Genomic DNA, 17,275 nt, shown 5'->3' with positions numbered 1-17,275 from the left:
GGGAGGGGAGAGCAACCAATCGAGGTGTCTCTCTCACATCAATGTTTTTCTTTCCCCTTCTCTCCCCCTCCCTTCCCCTCTCTCTAAAAATCAATGGAGAAATATCCTCGGGTGAGGATTAACAACAAACAAACAAACAAATAAACAAAAAAACACCAAAAAATGGAGCAGATAATTTTTTCTCCAAAGGAAATGTGTTTGAGGGCCAGGTCTGGATCAGCTGATACCTCAAGGCCTTTCTTCCCCAAAGGTGCTCTGACAAAACAAAAGATAGTACTGTTAGTTGACAGGCACTAAAAAGGAAGAGGCTTATGGCAGTTCATGTGGCCTAAGGACCATGCTGACAAGCAAACTATAAGGGGTGAACTTCTCCTGTGTCTGTACTCTTTTCTGCAGACAGTAATCCAATCACATATTTAGCTATGGTTTTCCTACTGGGAATGCAGAGCAAGGCTCTGGGGGCAGCATCACAATTAATGGAGGTTAGGTTATTATGGGTCAAAAGGACCTGAGCCAGCTGGCGTGGCTCAATGGTTGAGCATCGACCTATGACCCGGAGCTCATGGTTCAATTCCCAGGTTTCGGGCTCAATTCCCAGTGGGGGGTGTGCAGGAGGCAGCCGATCAGTGATTCTCTCTCATCATTGATGTTTCTATCTCTCTCCCCCTCTCCCTTCCTCTCTGAAATCAATAAAAACATATTTTTAAAAAGGACCTGAAAGTAAGCTGAGTCAAGTTTTATTGGTCTATTCTGGGGGGGTCTCTGGTCAAGCAGTAGCATCTGACTGCTGAAACCAGGGGAGGGGCTTCCCTGTTTGCAGTGATGACGTGCTTGAACCTCCAAGCTGTTTGTGAGGCCACCTTCCCTCAGTCAACATTCTCATGGAAAGATAATTCTAGCTTAAGCCACTTTTACACTCAAACTTCAAGAAGGATGCTAAGAAAACAGGGTTTTGCTTCTGTAACCAGACAAACAATGGGTTCTTGCTGTCTGTCACTACTCAAGCCAATGAAGCAGAGACAGGCTTGAATCATATATGAGCATTTATTTCAAAACTAGAGGCCTGGTGCATGAAATCCGTGCACAGGTAGGGTCCCTAGGCCTGGCTGGCCATTGAACAAGTTCCCCGACTCCCCACCAACCCACCTCCCCGCCTCCTCCTCTCCTCGCTTCCTCAGCACCCCACCACCACCACTGGTTGCCTGCCATGTCCCTGCCTTCCCGCCTCCTCCACTGCCTGGTTCTCCCTCCCCTCTTCGCCCCCGCCCCACCTCTCCACCTCCCCGCCTCCTCCTTTCCTTGCTCCCTCAGTGCCCTGCCAAGGCTGCTGCTGGTCACCCACCATGTTCCACACTGCCCCCCGGTGGTCAGCGCACCTCAAAGCGAGCGATCGAACTCTTGGTCGAACACCTGAGGGGACACTTTGCATATTAGCCTTTTATATATATAGATTGCAGGCAATATGGGAGAACAGCAGGTCATCCACAAAAATCTGCTCTGCCCCCCACCATAAGCCAGCTGTTTATATCAGTAGAAGTACAAAGGAAAGTAGGCAAAAGAGCAAATGGGCAGTTTACAGATATGCAAAAGGGCTGGGGGTCTTCAAACTGCTTAGTGATGTGCAAGGGCTAGGGTTACAGGGGGAAATAGCCCAAGGGTGGGCTAGATGGGCAGTTATCAGGTAAGCAGGCTGGAGATTTGCAAAGGCCTGCAGGGATGCAAAAGGGCTGGCTGTCGATTCTAGTTTCTGCAGCAAAATTAATCTTTCCATTTCCAGGTGAGCTCCCAGGTCCTGAGTGCAGCTGCCAGCCAGGTTAGAATGTGCCTTCTTTAATCAGAATAGAACAATCACGGTTAACAGAGCAGGATTAGTATTTCTTACAATACTAGCTGGTTCCCCAACATTCTATTTCTGCCCCCTCTCACTCCCATTTTAAGGGCATTTGTTGGGATCTGGAGTGGCAAAGCAGTTTCATGGGTCAACGCTGGTAATAGGTGCCCACACGCTGTCCTGGGAGCGCCCTGAGGCTAGACCCCAGTCCAGGAGGGAAGGTGCTGTGGTATGAGCCTCGTCGGTCCTGAGTATGGTTGTGTATATTTGTCAATATCCTCACAGTCTCAAGTGACTGAAACCTAATCTCAGGCAGGAAAACTCCTTGGCTCACAGAATCCAGGAAAGGATATTAACAAGAAAAGAGTGGAGATGCAGACGGGCCTGAGGAACACTATGAACCAGCAACTGGAAAGTGTTCAAGGTCCTCTCCGCCCCTCAGTCCCCGCATCAGCACATCTGTTTTCTTTTCTCCTGCAGAGCAGTCGTCTCACATGACAGGAATCATAATCCCGACAGGTTCTCAGATGCGCACTTTGTGGCCTCCCCCAAAGAGAGAGTGCCTTTACACCCTTCGGTAACACACACACACACACACACACACACACACACACACGCACGCACACACACACATACACACACACATTTGAGAAAGGGATTGTGGGTAGCTCAGTCTGGATTAAAAAATTTTAAGGGATGATTGCTCAACCCTGGACCAATGAACTTTGGACAGGGGCTGGAATCATCTAAAAATATAACAGCTTTCATAAGAACTGCACAGTTGGGCTCAGCAGGAAGAGAGGACTTAGAGCCAGGCTAGCATGGAGAGCAGGACTTTCAAATGGTGAGTTTACCCCAAAGGGGCAGGTCCCATGGCTGCCAACCTGAGCTTAACTCCCAGGGGCTGAGAGAGAAGGAGAAGACCCTAAGGAAGGTGCACCAATCTCATCTAGTAGCTGTAATCCCTCCCCATCATGCTCTGCCTGTTGTTCCTGAGCTGGGAAGAGAAACCCTAAATCCTCAGTCACTAAGTTGTGCCTCTAAATACTGGTCAGCTGAAACAGAACTGCAGCCATGAACCAGAATGTGCCTCGTCTTGTGGAGGTAAGTCCTGCTCCACGACTGACCTATTAGCCATCTGTTCCCGAAGCAGGTGGTGACTGAGAAGTCTGTGCCTGCTTCCTGAGGACTGCTCCGCCATGCAGTGGCTGATGAGGCTCCGGGTCCTTTGGGGCACCCACAAATCCTGCCACGCCTTCCACCTGGCCCCTCGGACCTTGCGCTTCCCGTCTGTATCAGCAACTGGCGCCCCGAGATGGAATGACCATGATAGACCTGAGAAATTTAACTTTGCAAGTGATGTCCTGGACTACTGGACTCAAATGGAGAAGGTGAGGAGGCGCCTGTAATGGGGGGACTGGGGCGGGGGGGGGAGGATAGGCGGGATCTCTCTGACTTATTTTGCTCCTCAGAGGATGAAGGGCACAGACCCCATGCAGCCGATACAGGCCGACCTCACCTTACCATTGTCATGGGAAAAGCTTATGTTTTGGGGTTCAATTCTCAATTCTCACCCTGGCCACTTCCGCACTTCTCTGAGCCTCAGTGGTTCTATCTGTGAAATGGGGGACAATCGCACTTAAGAAACAAGCAGGTAAAAGTATCTGGTACACAGTCAGATAATTGTGACCAAATGCAAAGTTCTAACTACAAGGTCAGCAACTTGATGGTAATGTGAATTCTGGCCTTCCACTAATGGGACTGTGAGCTTAACTGGGATTCAGCTTATCAAACTGGGGCTCAACTTCAGGCTGCACTCAGAGGGAAGGGACAGGCCCCCTGCTGGTGCCCCTGCGCACCTGACACGTAGAGCTCAGTCAGGTGTCCCCCTGTGGGGAGAGGAAGGCCACTGCAGGCCTCGCCACCAGCGACTACTTGGGTGTGGCATTGGGGTCTGTCCAGAGAAACCAGTCCCTGCAGCCTCTAGAGTTTACAGGTCTCTTCAGAAGAAACCAAGTGCTTGAAACCAAAAGGGGAGCCGTGATGTCTACCCCAGGGGATGGGGTGGACAACGGGTGGTGTCCCAGCTACTAAGTCCCAGCTGGTGATGAGCACAGTGTGAAAAGTTACCCAACATTATCTTTGTACAAAGAGAGAATCCACCTGCAATGCAGTCAGAGAGTTGATGGAATGTTTGAGTTTCCCATGAATTTAACATATGCATTCACGTGTTAGTGTTCAAGGCTTATATGCCTTTCACGGGGCTTCTTCTCCCTCTTTCTTTTTCCTTTCTCTGAATTTCCATAAGAAATCCCAGGAAAATAGAGCCTTGGTTATGAAGAGCACTTTTATGATCCCCATTTCCCAGATGAGAAAACTGAGGATCCGATTTTACATTACCTACAGAAATTACATGCCTAAGTGGAGGAGCAGAATTTGGGTCCAGGTTGTCTAGTTCTAAAATACATTTTTTTAACCTGGTCTCATGATCTGAAGACACCAAATCTTTGCCTTCAGACTATAAATTGACTTCCATTACTGTCCAGACCAAAAATCTGATGGAGACCTTGTGGACCATGAGATGGGCTGGAGAGGGCGGAGGCAGAGAGGAGGAAAGGGGCCCAGCACTTCATTTTCGCATTTATCTTCATAAAATTCTTATTCATTAGTTCATGCATCCACCTATGGAGATAACCAAGTAAATAGGATTCCTCCATGAAATACCTGTTCTTGTTGGGTTTTATATCATTGTTATCAGTCACTGTCAATTCCACTGTATCTCCCACTGTCCCCCCAGGCACCCTCATTTCATTAATTTTCATTCTCACAACACTTCTGATCTGTTTCCACTTTTCCAATTGCCTTAACCATGATCAGTGTCTCTCTAGTGATGTGTGGTGTCTGACACCTAGAAGTTTCTCAACAAACATTTGTGGAGTAAATTAATTTTGAAACCTGCCTTACAATCCATAGATCTTGGTGCTGCTCCTATTAAAGACTCTGCAGAGGCCACACCACTGGGGTCCACTCTGCTCCCTGAACCTCCCTCAAAACTTAACAGTCTTGAGTTAGAAATCCAACATTTTTATGTGCCCTCTCCTGACTGTGTGTGTGTGTGTGTGTGTGTGTGTGTGTGTGTGTGTGTGTGTTGGCAAAGAACTCATTATAAAACAAAAGAAAGTGCTTTGTTGCTCTGGCTGGGTAGCTCACTTGGTTAGAGCATCGTCCCAACCCGCCAAGGTTGTGGGTTTGATTTCTGGTCAGGGCCCTCACAAGAATCAACCAATGAATGCATAAATAAATGGAACAACAAATCAGTGTTTCTCTCTCACTTCCTCTCTCTTTAAAATGAATCAATAAAAAATTTTAAAGAATATGAGGCAACCCTTTTCTACTTGAAATAAACTCACATGTGAAGGTTTTGTTTGTTTTATTGTGACTTGGATATCTTTATTCATCCTCACCCAAGGATATTTTTTCCCATTGATTTTTAGAGACAGGGGAAGCGAGTGAGAGGAAGAGGAGGGAGAGAGAAACATTGATGTGAGAGAGACACATCCATTGGTTGCCCTGACAAGGTCTGGGAATGAACCTACAATTGAGATACGTGCCCTTGGCTGGAAATCTAACTCTAGACCCTTCAGCCCACAGGCCTACGTTCTAACAACTGAGCCAAACCTGTCAGGGCTTCATTTTTTTTTACTAGAGGCCCAGTGCACGAATTCGTGCATGGGTGGGGTTCAGCTGGCTTGCCTCAAATGGGGCCAATTGGGACAAGCTGGTCTAGGGGAGGGGTTGTGGGTGGTTGGCAGGGGAGGCTGATTGGGGGCTGAGTGGGCCAGGGGAGAGGGGACACAGGCAATTGGCTGGCCAGCCCTGCCCCTGGTGTAACTCTGGGTTGAACTCCCAGTTGAGGGGACAATTTGCATATTAGCCTTTTATTATATAGGATAATTAAAAAGTGTTTTTAATTACAATTGATATACAGTGTTTTATTCATAAGTTATATAAATGTCTAATCATTAGGTTGTACACCTGGCACTGTGTTCTAGACCACTCCTATCACCCCAAAAGCTTTCTTTTGTCCTTTCTCAGCCAATCCCCTCCCACCGCCACCCTGAGCCCCAGGCAACCACTGACCTGCTCTTGCACACTTTTGTGTCTGGCTTCTTTTACTCAGCATGTTTTTGTGGATTAGTTGTTTGTGTCTTTTTTTCTTTTTCTTTTTCTTTTCTTTTTTTTTGGTAAATCTCACCAGGGGATATTTTTTCCATTGATTTTTTTTTGTTTTAGAGAGAGTGGGATGGGGAGGGAGAAAGGAGAGGGAGAAAGAGAAACATGGACATATGAGAGATACCTCCATTAGTTGATATCCGGCCAGGATCAAACCTGCGACCCTGGTACTTGCCCTTAACCAGGAATCAAACCCGAAACGCTTTGGTGCAAGGGCAAACACTATAACCACACTGGCCAGGGATGTTCATCTCTTTCTACTGCTCAGTTACTTACTCGGTGTTTTATCTTTTAAAACTATTTCTCAATATCCCTTGGTGTCAGATCTCACCCCATTAAACTTTAAGTTTCAAATCCAGTTTAAGGGTTGTATTTTATCTTCTCGAAAACAGCTTCATGTCAATATCACATTATCAAATTAATCTTTAGCACAAAAATACATAACTACTAAAGTGATATCTTCTTCAAGGTGCAGGAGTTAGGCTCTAACACAGTCTGAATTCCAAGTAACAATTGTGTTCTTCTTGATATACCAGCTTTTCCATAATTTTTAAAATCCTGCAGAAATCCTGTGTACTGTACTAGGCTCCCTGTATATGAGCAGTGCACAACTTGTCATCAATACTTGTTAATATTCTTTAACCTGTTGGGCAAGAATTTTTTTTCACAGCACTGATTCTTTTTATAGCTGTAAAGACACACATGTATATGCACATATATTAATCTTATCTCAGATGAGATACATTCTTTGGTTCCAATCATCTGAGTCAAAGGATCATGTTTGTGCATCTGTGAGGGGGAAATTGCTGGAAAAATATACACTAAACCATTTTCAGTGCTGACATTCAGGGAGTAAAAATGTGATGAGAAATTTGAAGAAATCCTTTTGTTTATAAGAACCTTTTCTGCTCATAAGTTTCTGTATTGCCTGAATTTTTACTCTGAACATATTTTATTTTGAGAATAAAAAATCTTTTTTAAAAAACCATGTTCATTATGGAAAACTTGGGGAAAAGAAGACAGTCGAGTTAAACAAGAAAATTGGCCATAAATATTTAAAACATTTACATATGGGCACATATGTGTGGCTTGTTGACCATGGTATTCTTTTGGTCTCAGAATAGTGCCTAAGAAATAATAAGATCTAACTAATATTGAATGAATAAGTGAAAAATTATTATTAAATTTGAATTATAATGTAAATATGGTTTTGCAAAAAATGCTTTTATTAATTCTATAATTTTGTAACATCATATAGTTAGATCCTGCCAATCTTTGTCTTTGATTGGGAAATTTAGTTCTCTTACATTTAAAGTAATTACTGACAGGGAAGGACTTACAACTGCCATCTTGTTAATTGTTTTCTTGATATCATAGCTTTTGTTTTTGTCCCTCATTTCCTCTTTTACAGCTTTCTTTTGTGTTCGGTTGATTTTTTTTTTGTAGTCATATGTTTTGATTCTCATCTCATTTCCTTCTGTGTATATTTTGTGAACTGTGTATATTACATATAATGTCTTAAAGTTATAGAAATCTATTTTAAACTAATAACAACTTAACTTCAATTGCTTATACAAACCCTATTTCTAGATAAATTTGAATAATAATTATTATTATCTATCTATATATATAAAAGCCCAAGTGACCCTTATGACTGAATGACAGAATGATCAGTCGACCAGTTGCTATGACATGCACTGACCACCACGGGGCACATGCTCAACACAGGAGCTGCTCTCTGGTGGTCAGTGTGCTCCCACAGCCAACCTCCTGCAGTCCCTCTCTCCCAGCCAGCCAGCCCCGATCGCCCCGATAGGGACTGAGCAAGATGGCCCTGATCAACCCCAATTGCCGGCCAGTCCGAGGGACCCCACCTGTGCACGAATTCGTGCACCGGGCCTCTAGTTATAAAGATATATGAAGAAAATAAAAAAAGACTTATATCCAAAATATACAAAGGACAATAAAAAAGAAACAACCCACTTAGAAAATAGGAAAAAGTTTCTGAATAGACATCTCACTTGAGAGTCACACAGACAGCAAACAAGCATACAAAAAGATCCTCAACATTACTTTTTATTAGGGAATCTAAAAATAAATAAACAAATTCCTTTCCAGCAACATCTCACCCCCCACTGAATGTTGCAAACAAGTTTCACTCTTTTCCTTCTGTCCCAGAGGGGCTGGGACTCCGGCAATACCTCCTCCCAACCTTGGGGCACCACATCAGAGAAGGGAGTGCAAAAGTGAGCAGAACATTACAACATGCCCTGTCGTTATGAGTGTGGCTATAGCTGTTTGGGCATTTGTTGGTTGCTGCAGATCCTTGACTGTTTCAAGAGTCCCAACAAAACCATTTTAGTCTGTTTACTTGATGTTTCTCTGAAGGAATAGGGGCTGGACCTTCCCAGTCTGTTTCTTATGAATTTCACCATTAGAGGTCACTTAATTTTAAAAATTAATTTTGCAAAATATTCGGAGCCTAAATTAGCCTCTTTTATTGTGTGGCAATTATAATAATAGTCATATTTATTGAGCACCTACTGTGCCAGGCACTGTTATATACACTTTACTCATTAAATAACTCATTTAGACTTTATGACCTGCTAGGTAATATTGTCCCCACTTTGTAGATGAGAATGCTGGGGTACAAAGAGGAACGCACTGTCTACATGGAACTAAGACACATGGGGATGGAGCTTTTTAGTCTTCAATTGGAGACATGAAGCTATTTATGGTTTCATATGACTTGGAAGGAGGTGGCTACAGTAGACCGGGAGAAGTTGGCTGGATCACACCCTAACTTTTCTTGGCACTTTAAATGATTTAAAATGAGGTCTCAGGTCCTAGCTGGTTTGGCTCAGTGCATAGAGCATCGGCCTATGGACCAAAGGTTCCCAGGTTCGAGTCTGGTCAAGGGCATGTACCTCGATTGCAGGCTCTTCCCCGGCCCGGGCACTGGTCAGGGCCCATATAGAAGGCAACCAATCGATGTGTTTCTCTCACATTGATATTTTTCTCGGTCTTTCCCTCCCTCTTCCACTCTCTCTAAAAATCAATGGAAAAATATCCTTGAGTGAGGATTAAAAAAGAATAATAATAATAAATAAAATAAAATGGAATGTGACTGTGACAGTGGATTGGGGAAATAAGTGCCCTTTTCCTCTGAAGCAGGAAGTAACACATGGTGTGTGATCTTGACCAGGAAGGCAAGAGAGGCCCCAACCCAGCCCTGTGGTGGGTGAACAGCCAAGGAGACGAAGTGAAGTGGAGTTTCAGAGAGCTGACCGACTTCACCTGCCGCGCAGCCAACGTCTTCACGCAGACCTGTGGCCTGCAGCAGGGAGACCGTCTCGCCTTGATTCTGCCTCGAGTGCCTGAGTGGTGGCTGGTGGCCATTGGCTGCATCCGAACAGGTCAGTGACTCAGAGAGACCTGTAGAGACCTTAGGGATGTCCTGGAGCCAACTGGTCCAGGAATACTAGGTGCTTCTTCTTCCCTACATTCTTTCTTCTTCACAGTCTTTCTCTTTCTCAGACTCCCTCACATATTTACTTTTTATCCCTGACTCTCTCCCTCACCCTCACATATGCTCAAACTCAATCTCTTTCTCTCAAACACACACACACTCACTTTCTCTTGCACAGTCTCAGACATTATTACTTTTTTGAAATTCATCAACTGTTAACCTTTTGCCATATTGGAGCCCCCACTGAGTTAGTAAAGAGTCAGTTGCACTCACTGTGACACCCATAAATACCATGTAAATACCCATAAACCCTGGATCCCAGACATTTCCTTTACCATCACCAGAGCAGGCTTATCAAACAAGAAGGCTGACATTGGTACAATATGTGTTACCTGATAGCTATCCATAGTCATCAGTCCCCAATTGCCTTCATCATGTCCCTGACAGCCATTTCTTTCTTTAAGTCCAAAATCCAATTGAGGATCATGCATTGCATTTACTTGTCATGTCTTCTCAGTCTCCTTTAATCTAGAAGGGCTCTCTAGCCTTTTCTGCATGGCAATGACATTTTGAAGTGTCTAAGCCGGTTGCTTTGCAGGAGGTGCACACAAATTGGTATTTCTGACTCTTGCTTCATGATTATATTCATCTTAAAACATCTTAGCAGGAGTGCTGGGGGGACTGTGTTGTGTCTTTGTCGGTGCATCACATGAGGGGTCTCTGCAGTTGTTTTGTCTTCCATCAGTGATACTGTTCATCTCATCAGAAGAGTTGTATTCAACTTTGTCAGGGCACCTTTTCTCTTCCTGACTAGTAAGAAGTCTGTGGTGTAACACGTATGAGACTAGTGACTATCCTGCTCCCCCACTGTCTTTCACCCCATGGTTTGAGTATCTCCTGATGATTCTTCACTGAGTTAAATATTATTATGGTGGTTTTACATGAGGATTTTCCATTTATATCACCCCCTCTACATTCATTAGTTATCATTCTTCTGTAGAAATTGTCCTTTCCCATTTAATTGCTTTTCTCTATCTATCTATCTATCTATCTATCTATCTATCTATCTATCTAATTTAGAATCAGAATGGGACTCATGGATTTTCTTTTTAAGCACTTCTGTTGAATCACATGTTTACACAACAGTCTGTTCATGCTCTTGGTTATATATTCTCTCTCTTTTTTCCTCATAAAATAGTGGATTTATCCATCAAGGTCATGTGGAATCAAACGTTAATAGCAACAGCAGAGGGAGCATAAAGAAGCCGTGTCATCTGTAGAGTTAAGACGTGAGCTGAACCCTCTGGGATAAGTACAATTGAAGAGGAGTAGAAGTGTTATGGGTTCACTCAGCGAGATAGACCACCGACTCAGATTTTAAATTTAAGAGCCTTTATTAAGCTGGCCAGCTGACTACAGTTACAGCACCCTGTCGAAGCAGAGGCTGAACTGCAGCCCAGACTACTACAGGAATTACATTTTATAATGAAATTCTGTGGAGGCCCAGAGAAAAATATGTCTTTCAAATTCTGGGCCCCCCAATATGGAGGAAACTCTCTTTATTTATACTTTATCCAGTCCTTTGTCTCCCAAATTTGGAATGAGTCTTCCGGGCCTTCTGAGAAAGAAGGCCTGCGTGCTGGGAAGGGGCTATGAGACCATATCTCAAGGCCTGGCCTGATGTCAGTACCTTCCTATCTATGTGTTTTAGGAACAGACAGCACAGCATGACCCGTCTGGCCAAAGCGCCAGATATGCAGCCCAGCACAGAAGCAGAGAAAGGGAATTCCAAGAACGGGCTTAGCACATGCAAAGGCTTAGAGTCAGGAGTTGCCTATGTGAATGGCCATTTTGAAATAGAGAATAGAGGTGTGGGAGAGAAAGGTGGAGCGTGGGCAGCGTCTTCAGTGTCGCAACGGGGAGCGAGCTGTTTTCCTGGAGAGAGGACACAGGTGTTAGTGAAGAGAAGTGAAGGTGAACGTGGTGGGCAGGCAGGCTAAATGGCCATCTCAGAAGAGATTAAAGAAAATTGAGTTTATTTAAGGAAAAGGGGGTGGGGGTGGGATATCCAAAGGGAAGGGCTGCACAGCGTTGAGCCAAGGGGCTGATGGTGCACCGAGGAGCTGCAGTTTCATCCTTATGTGCAGTCACGGGTGGGAATCTCTTGTCGTCAGTGGTTTTGGGGGCTGAGCTGGTGGGTTTGGAATGTGGATGGAGTGCATGTGTCCGATCAGGGGTCTTCAGGACAGTATCACTTCCTTATATGGTTTAATTCCTGGTGTCCAGCAAGCATTTGTTCTCCTATAGCGGGAAGCGTACAAATGGTTGTAAGGATTACATTGCCCTATAGTCTTCACAAGAGGAAACGTGAAGGGGGAACGTCGATGCTCTGGGGAACTTACCCAGGTAATAACACAGAAGTTCAAGGCAAGGCATCTGGTGGGGAGATTAGAATCCAATAGGTGCACACAGATACTGGAACTAATTGTTGGCGACAGCAGATGGAAGGGAAGGTAGGAAAGGTCAAGGGACAATGTGGTTAATTTGGATGTGAGGGATGAAGGAAAGAAGGGATTCCCCATGACACAGGGATGAGAGAAGGGGGTGGGAGGAGAAAAGCGGGGGCTGGGATGCAGCTCTTCCTGATGTCAGAGACTCTGTCCTCCTTGCATCTGTGCTCCCAGGTCCCATGCAAACTCTTGCAAAGTAGGACCCACCTGTCTACTGGCTGCACCCATCTAGAGAAGACAGGTTTAGGGCAAGCGTTTCAAGTTTTAATGTGCGTGGGAATCACTTGGAGGTCCGGTTAAAATGCAGGTTGTGGCCACGCAGCTTGGCTCAGTGGTAGTGCATTGACCTGTGAATCAGGATATCACGGTTTGATTCCAGGTCAGGGAACACTGGATGTCCAGGTTGGGGGGCGTGCAGGAGGCGGCCAATCAATGATTCTCCATCATCATTGATGTTTCTCTCTACTTCTCCCTTCCTCTCTGAAATCAATATGAATATATTTTAAAAATGCAGGTTGATTCGGTAGGTTTGGTGTGTGGCCCGGTGGTGCTGACACTGCAGGTCTTTGCTTAGCAAGAGGTTAGGGGATTTCTATGCAGATAAGCCAGGTCTTAAGCCCATGGTTGTGAAAGAGGAAATGAAACAGATAATTTCTTTCTCATCCCCAGGGATTATCTTCATGCCAGGGACAACCCAGCTGAAGGCCAAGGACATTCTCTACCGACTAAAGCAGTCTAATGCCCAGAGCATCGTGACCACAGATGCCCTTGCCCCAGAGGTGGACTCTGTGGCTTCTGAGTGTCCCGCTCTGAAAACCAAGCTCCTGGTGTCTGACCACAGCCGGGAGGGGTGGCTGGACTTCCAATCTCTGATTCAGTGAGTTTCGGGTCTGATGGAGGTGCTCTCTGAGGAACGGTGGGAGAAGGCCCTCCGCACCCGAGCGCTGTAGACAGACAGCTGGTGGTAGGAAGCTCACCAGGCCTGGCTCCAGAAACCTCTTCCCAGCTGTGTCCCTGACTTGCTGTGTGACCCTGGGCTACTTCCTGCCCCTCTCTTAGCCAAGGTTGCTTCATCTGTAACATCAGAACATTGCACTTCTATGCATCTCTCCCTAAAGTTTGATCACCCCTGAGATGTGAAAGGAGGTGTAACGTCTGAGGGTTATTGTTTCAAGCGTCTTGCAGGTGGGAATCTAAAAGATTATTCATATATAAATATAAATAAATGTATACGGATACGTTGGATAAGAGGTTAAAATGGATCTTTAAGGTGAAAGTTGAGCCTGCAAGAAGAAATGAGGCTGTGACTGGCAGAGGAATTTGGGGGCAAACATCTCCCAGGTGCTGGTGCCCTTAGAAAGTTAGGGAAATGCCGGAGGTCAGAAAGACCCTCCATCTCCGATCCTTTAATTCTTTGAGCCTTCAGGCTTTTTTTACACTGTCGACCTGAGAAACTTCCAGACCTGTAGAAAATTTTTATGAGTTTATTTGAGCCAAACTGACAACATACTAGTATGCTGAGGAGCAAGATCTGAAATGCTCTGGAGGAAAACCGTTTTGTAGCTTCTTTCATGCATTTGAAATTCAGGAGGGGACCCAAAAATTACAGGAAGGTTGGGGAAAGCCAGGTGGGGATGGGATGACAGGATAGTTAAGATTAAGTGCTCTCTTGAGGGGTAACACCCTCTTCAGGGGATATTACTTTCTGTATTTCAAGGGCGTGTTATCCTACCTGCACAAGAACAATGGACAGGCTTGCTTAAGGCAAAGATAAACCTTTCACCAGAAAAGTTATGTGTCAGGGGCCTGACTCCCCGCCATGCCCTGCCCGGTCAGGAGTTTATGATCAGATCACCTGTGAGGTTAGTTCCACTGAGCCCCCTGTTCCACACACAGCTCAAACCTTGCTGGGTTTCTTTTCTTTGTTTTATTTTTCCGAGCTAACATTGGTTTATAACATATAAGTTGCACTGGCTTTGCTTTCTTGAAGTAACCTTTCTATTTTTAAAGTAAAATGTTATTCAACCCCAAAAGGCAAATACTTCACTGACGTCACACATTGTGTTGGACTCTAGGGTCCAGAGTTGGGCTCTCCCTCCAGGGAGCACGCCCTCACCTTCCCCTGGCGCTACCTTTGCCTTTCTCTCTCCTCAAAACCAAGGGCCTTTCTTCTGCCCGGAACTTGTTTCCTGAGCCAATGCAGCCCAGCTGGCTCACTTCTACTACCTCTGTGGCTTTCTAGATAAACTTTCTTTTATAATTTGAATAAACAAATGAAGCCAGAGAGTTAATAAAAACCTAAATAAATAATACTGTTTAAAAATCCCTTAAGTTGCCCAGAGTCACGATGGTACCATATCTCAACAACAGTCAGTGTTCCCTCCAGCCGTTGGATGATCTGCAGTTTATTTGAACAACAGAGGAAGCTCATGCTCCACGTCCAATCATCGCAGGCGCCAATCACCACAGACCCAGGAGACTGAGTGTAGAGGCGCCCAGGAATCAATGCCCACTGAGGGGCCCTCTGTTTTCCTCTGCAGACTCGAGCGTACACCAGATGGACACATATATTTCTTTCACTCTCCCTCTCCCTCGCTCTCTCTTCCACACCCCTTATCACCAAGGTTATGGAGTGAAATTCCTCTAAAGTTAGTTTGTGTGAAAAGAAGCTTAGCAGTCTGAGTAAGAGGACAGTCTGTGCATCGCACTGGGTTTGAACCCTGACTCTGCCAATTGCTGGCTGTATGTCTTCAGTTTCTAAGCCCCAGTTTCCTCATCCACAAAGGGAGCATGACAAGTTGGGCATAGTCACCTCTTAGGATTGCTCTGAAGATTGAATGAGCTCTTATTTGTAAGTCATTTAGAGCATATTCAGAAACAGGAAGTTCTATTTCAATGTTTGTTAAATTATAAAATAATTGGCTGTGTTTTTCCATTTTTTTAAATGAAGAAATGTTAGTCTTCTTACCCAAGTCACCCATAAACTCTGTTTGATGCTTCAGACCTGGAGACCAGTTTTTCCTCCAGTGTTGCAAAACCCCAGTTTCTGCACTGGCCAGGTACTCAGTTGGTTAGAGTGCCAAGGTTGTGGTTTTGGTCTCTGGTCAGGGCACATACAAGAATCCACCGATGAAAGCATAAATAAGTGGAACAGAAAATCCATGTTTCCCTTTCTCTCTCTCTGTCTGTCTCTTTCTCCATCTCTCTCCCTCCCTCTCTCTAAAATCTATACAAGCAAACCAGGTTTCTGACTTTGAGCCTCATGTTGTGTCTTTTGCTGACCCTGAGGGTGGAGCCAGGAGACTTGACTTCTCTCCTTTTCTGTTCAATCCCTTTGTAGATCAGCATCCCCAGATCACACCTGTATTAAGTCAAAGACCACGGACCCAATGGTCATCTTCTTTACCAGTGGCACCACCGGCTTCCCCAAGATGGCAAAACACAGCCATGGACTTGCCTTGCGACACTCCTTCCCTTCAAGGTAGGAAAGAGGGCAGCAAGTTAGACGCTGAGTCACAATCTTATGCAATGGGTGTGTGTGTGGTGTGTGTGAGTGTGTGTGTGTGTGGTGTGTGTGTGGTGTGTGTGTGTGGTGTGTGTGTGTGTGTGTGTGTGTGTGTGTGTGTGTGCTGGGAAAGGTGCTCTAAGTAGAACCGAGTCCATCCTGCTTCTCCCTTCTGCTCTCTTTGGTTCATACCATTGAGGGTCTCCGAGGTGAAGGTCTGGACTTCTAAGTGTGTTGTTGACAGAAGCCTCCCAGTGACAAGGGGGTCCCGCCTGAGCACCTTCACAGGTGTGGAGGGAATGGGGGTGCAGGCAGCAGGCATTCTGCAAGCTGCACAAATGACAAGCCATGTGTCTTTGTCACTGGTTCCAGGTTTGGTGGGAGGAGGACAGGAAGTTCTAGCTATGTGAACTGTACAGATACAGAGGTGGAGTTTCCCAGTCATGAACCATTAGGGGGAAGTAATACCTGGAGCCAGGCCACTGCCTTTAACCTAAAATAAATAATTGTAGAGGCTGAAGACATAGCCTTGCGTTAACCATGTAATCAATATTAAACCAAACATTGTTTCCCTCCTACTTCCTCCTCTCCAACTAGTAATATTCAGACCAGACCAAGTTCTGTGGGGAAGTATGGGCCTTGGTTGGCAAGTCTGTAAGGAGGATTCTTCAAAAGGTTGGGGTCATCTGGGGGGACCTTGTCAAAGATGGCAGCCCTTACCTTGACTTTTCCAAACAAGTCTGATCCCCTGGGTGTTTTGCTGGAATCTCTATGTTTAGTCTTTAAGACCCGACCTTGAAGAAGCATGTGCTTTCTCAGGGATATTTACCCTGCTGATTGTATCTAGAGGTTAACTTTAGTTTAAGCTGTTGTTACAATAAAAGGCTAACAGGGCAGGCATTTGGGGCTCTTTTGGTTCCTAAAGCTAAACAAGCCCCTTAGCCTTCTCTTTCACAGACACGTGTGTCAAAGTAATCTGTTCATCCATCTCTCAGGGTCTTCCGGTCAGCCCCAGCAAAGTTCTATGTATTTTGTACCTTATTAAACAGAGTAGGGGGCAGAGAAGGTGTCTTGTGGACACTGGGTATTTGTGCTAATGATACTACTTGATCAGCAAAACCCTGGAGGAAAGAACGGGAGAGTTTTCTGAGTAGTCAGAATAACATAAGCAAAGGCGCAAAGATATAAAAGGTAGCATTCATAGCCCAGCCAGCGTGGCTCAGTGACTGAGCATCCACCTATAAACCAGGAGTTCATGGCTCAACGCCAAGTCAGGGCACGTGCCCAGGTTGGGGAATCCATCCTAGGTGTGGGGCATGCAGGAGGCAGTCAATCAATGATTCTCTTCACCATTGATGTTTCTATCTCTCTTTCCCTGGCCCTTCCTCTCTGAAATCAATAAAAAAATATTTTTAAAAGTAGCATTCATAGAGACTTGAGAGGAGCTGCTGCTCAGCATGTCAGGGAGGCACAGATGGGAGGAGCTGAGAGAGTGAGTGGGGCCCAGAGCACACCGGGTCCTGGGGACTTTGGTGCAGAGATTGAGCTTATTGGGAAAACACTGGACGGTATTGAAAGGTTGTTAACAAGGGAGAGACCTAATCCAATTTGTATTTTGAAAAGATCACAGTCCTGCAGGGTGGAGAATGGCTTGGAAAAAGAATAGATTTAGAAAGACCTGTTAGAGGGTCTTAGAATAATTTAGGTGCAAGATGGTGGTGGCTTGG

General features: G+C 45.2%; 1 protein-coding gene across 1 annotated transcript in view; it reads left to right on the top strand.

The window, feature by feature from the left end:
- Window positions 1-2,986: 2,986 nt before the first annotated feature.
- Window positions 2,987-17,275, top strand: part of LOC102433003 (acyl-coenzyme A synthetase ACSM1, mitochondrial-like) — a 30,644-nt gene continuing 16,355 nt past the window's right edge. The window contains exons 1-4 of the mRNA XM_023744647.1: window positions 2,987-3,222; window positions 9,270-9,480; window positions 12,713-12,920; window positions 15,384-15,524. Of these exons, the coding sequence (XP_023600415.1) occupies window positions 3,031-3,222; window positions 9,270-9,480; window positions 12,713-12,920; window positions 15,384-15,524 (752 nt within the window). The 5' untranslated portion in view covers window positions 2,987-3,030. The remainder of the gene's footprint in view (window positions 3,223-9,269; window positions 9,481-12,712; window positions 12,921-15,383; window positions 15,525-17,275) is intronic.

The sequence above is a fragment of the Myotis lucifugus genome, unplaced genomic scaffold, assembly GCF_000147115.1.
Source record: "Myotis lucifugus unplaced genomic scaffold, Myoluc2.0 scaffold_480, whole genome shotgun sequence".
In the NCBI taxonomy this organism is placed as follows: domain Eukaryota; kingdom Metazoa; phylum Chordata; class Mammalia; order Chiroptera; family Vespertilionidae; genus Myotis; species Myotis lucifugus.
This window is presented reverse-complemented; position numbering and strand designations above follow the sequence as displayed.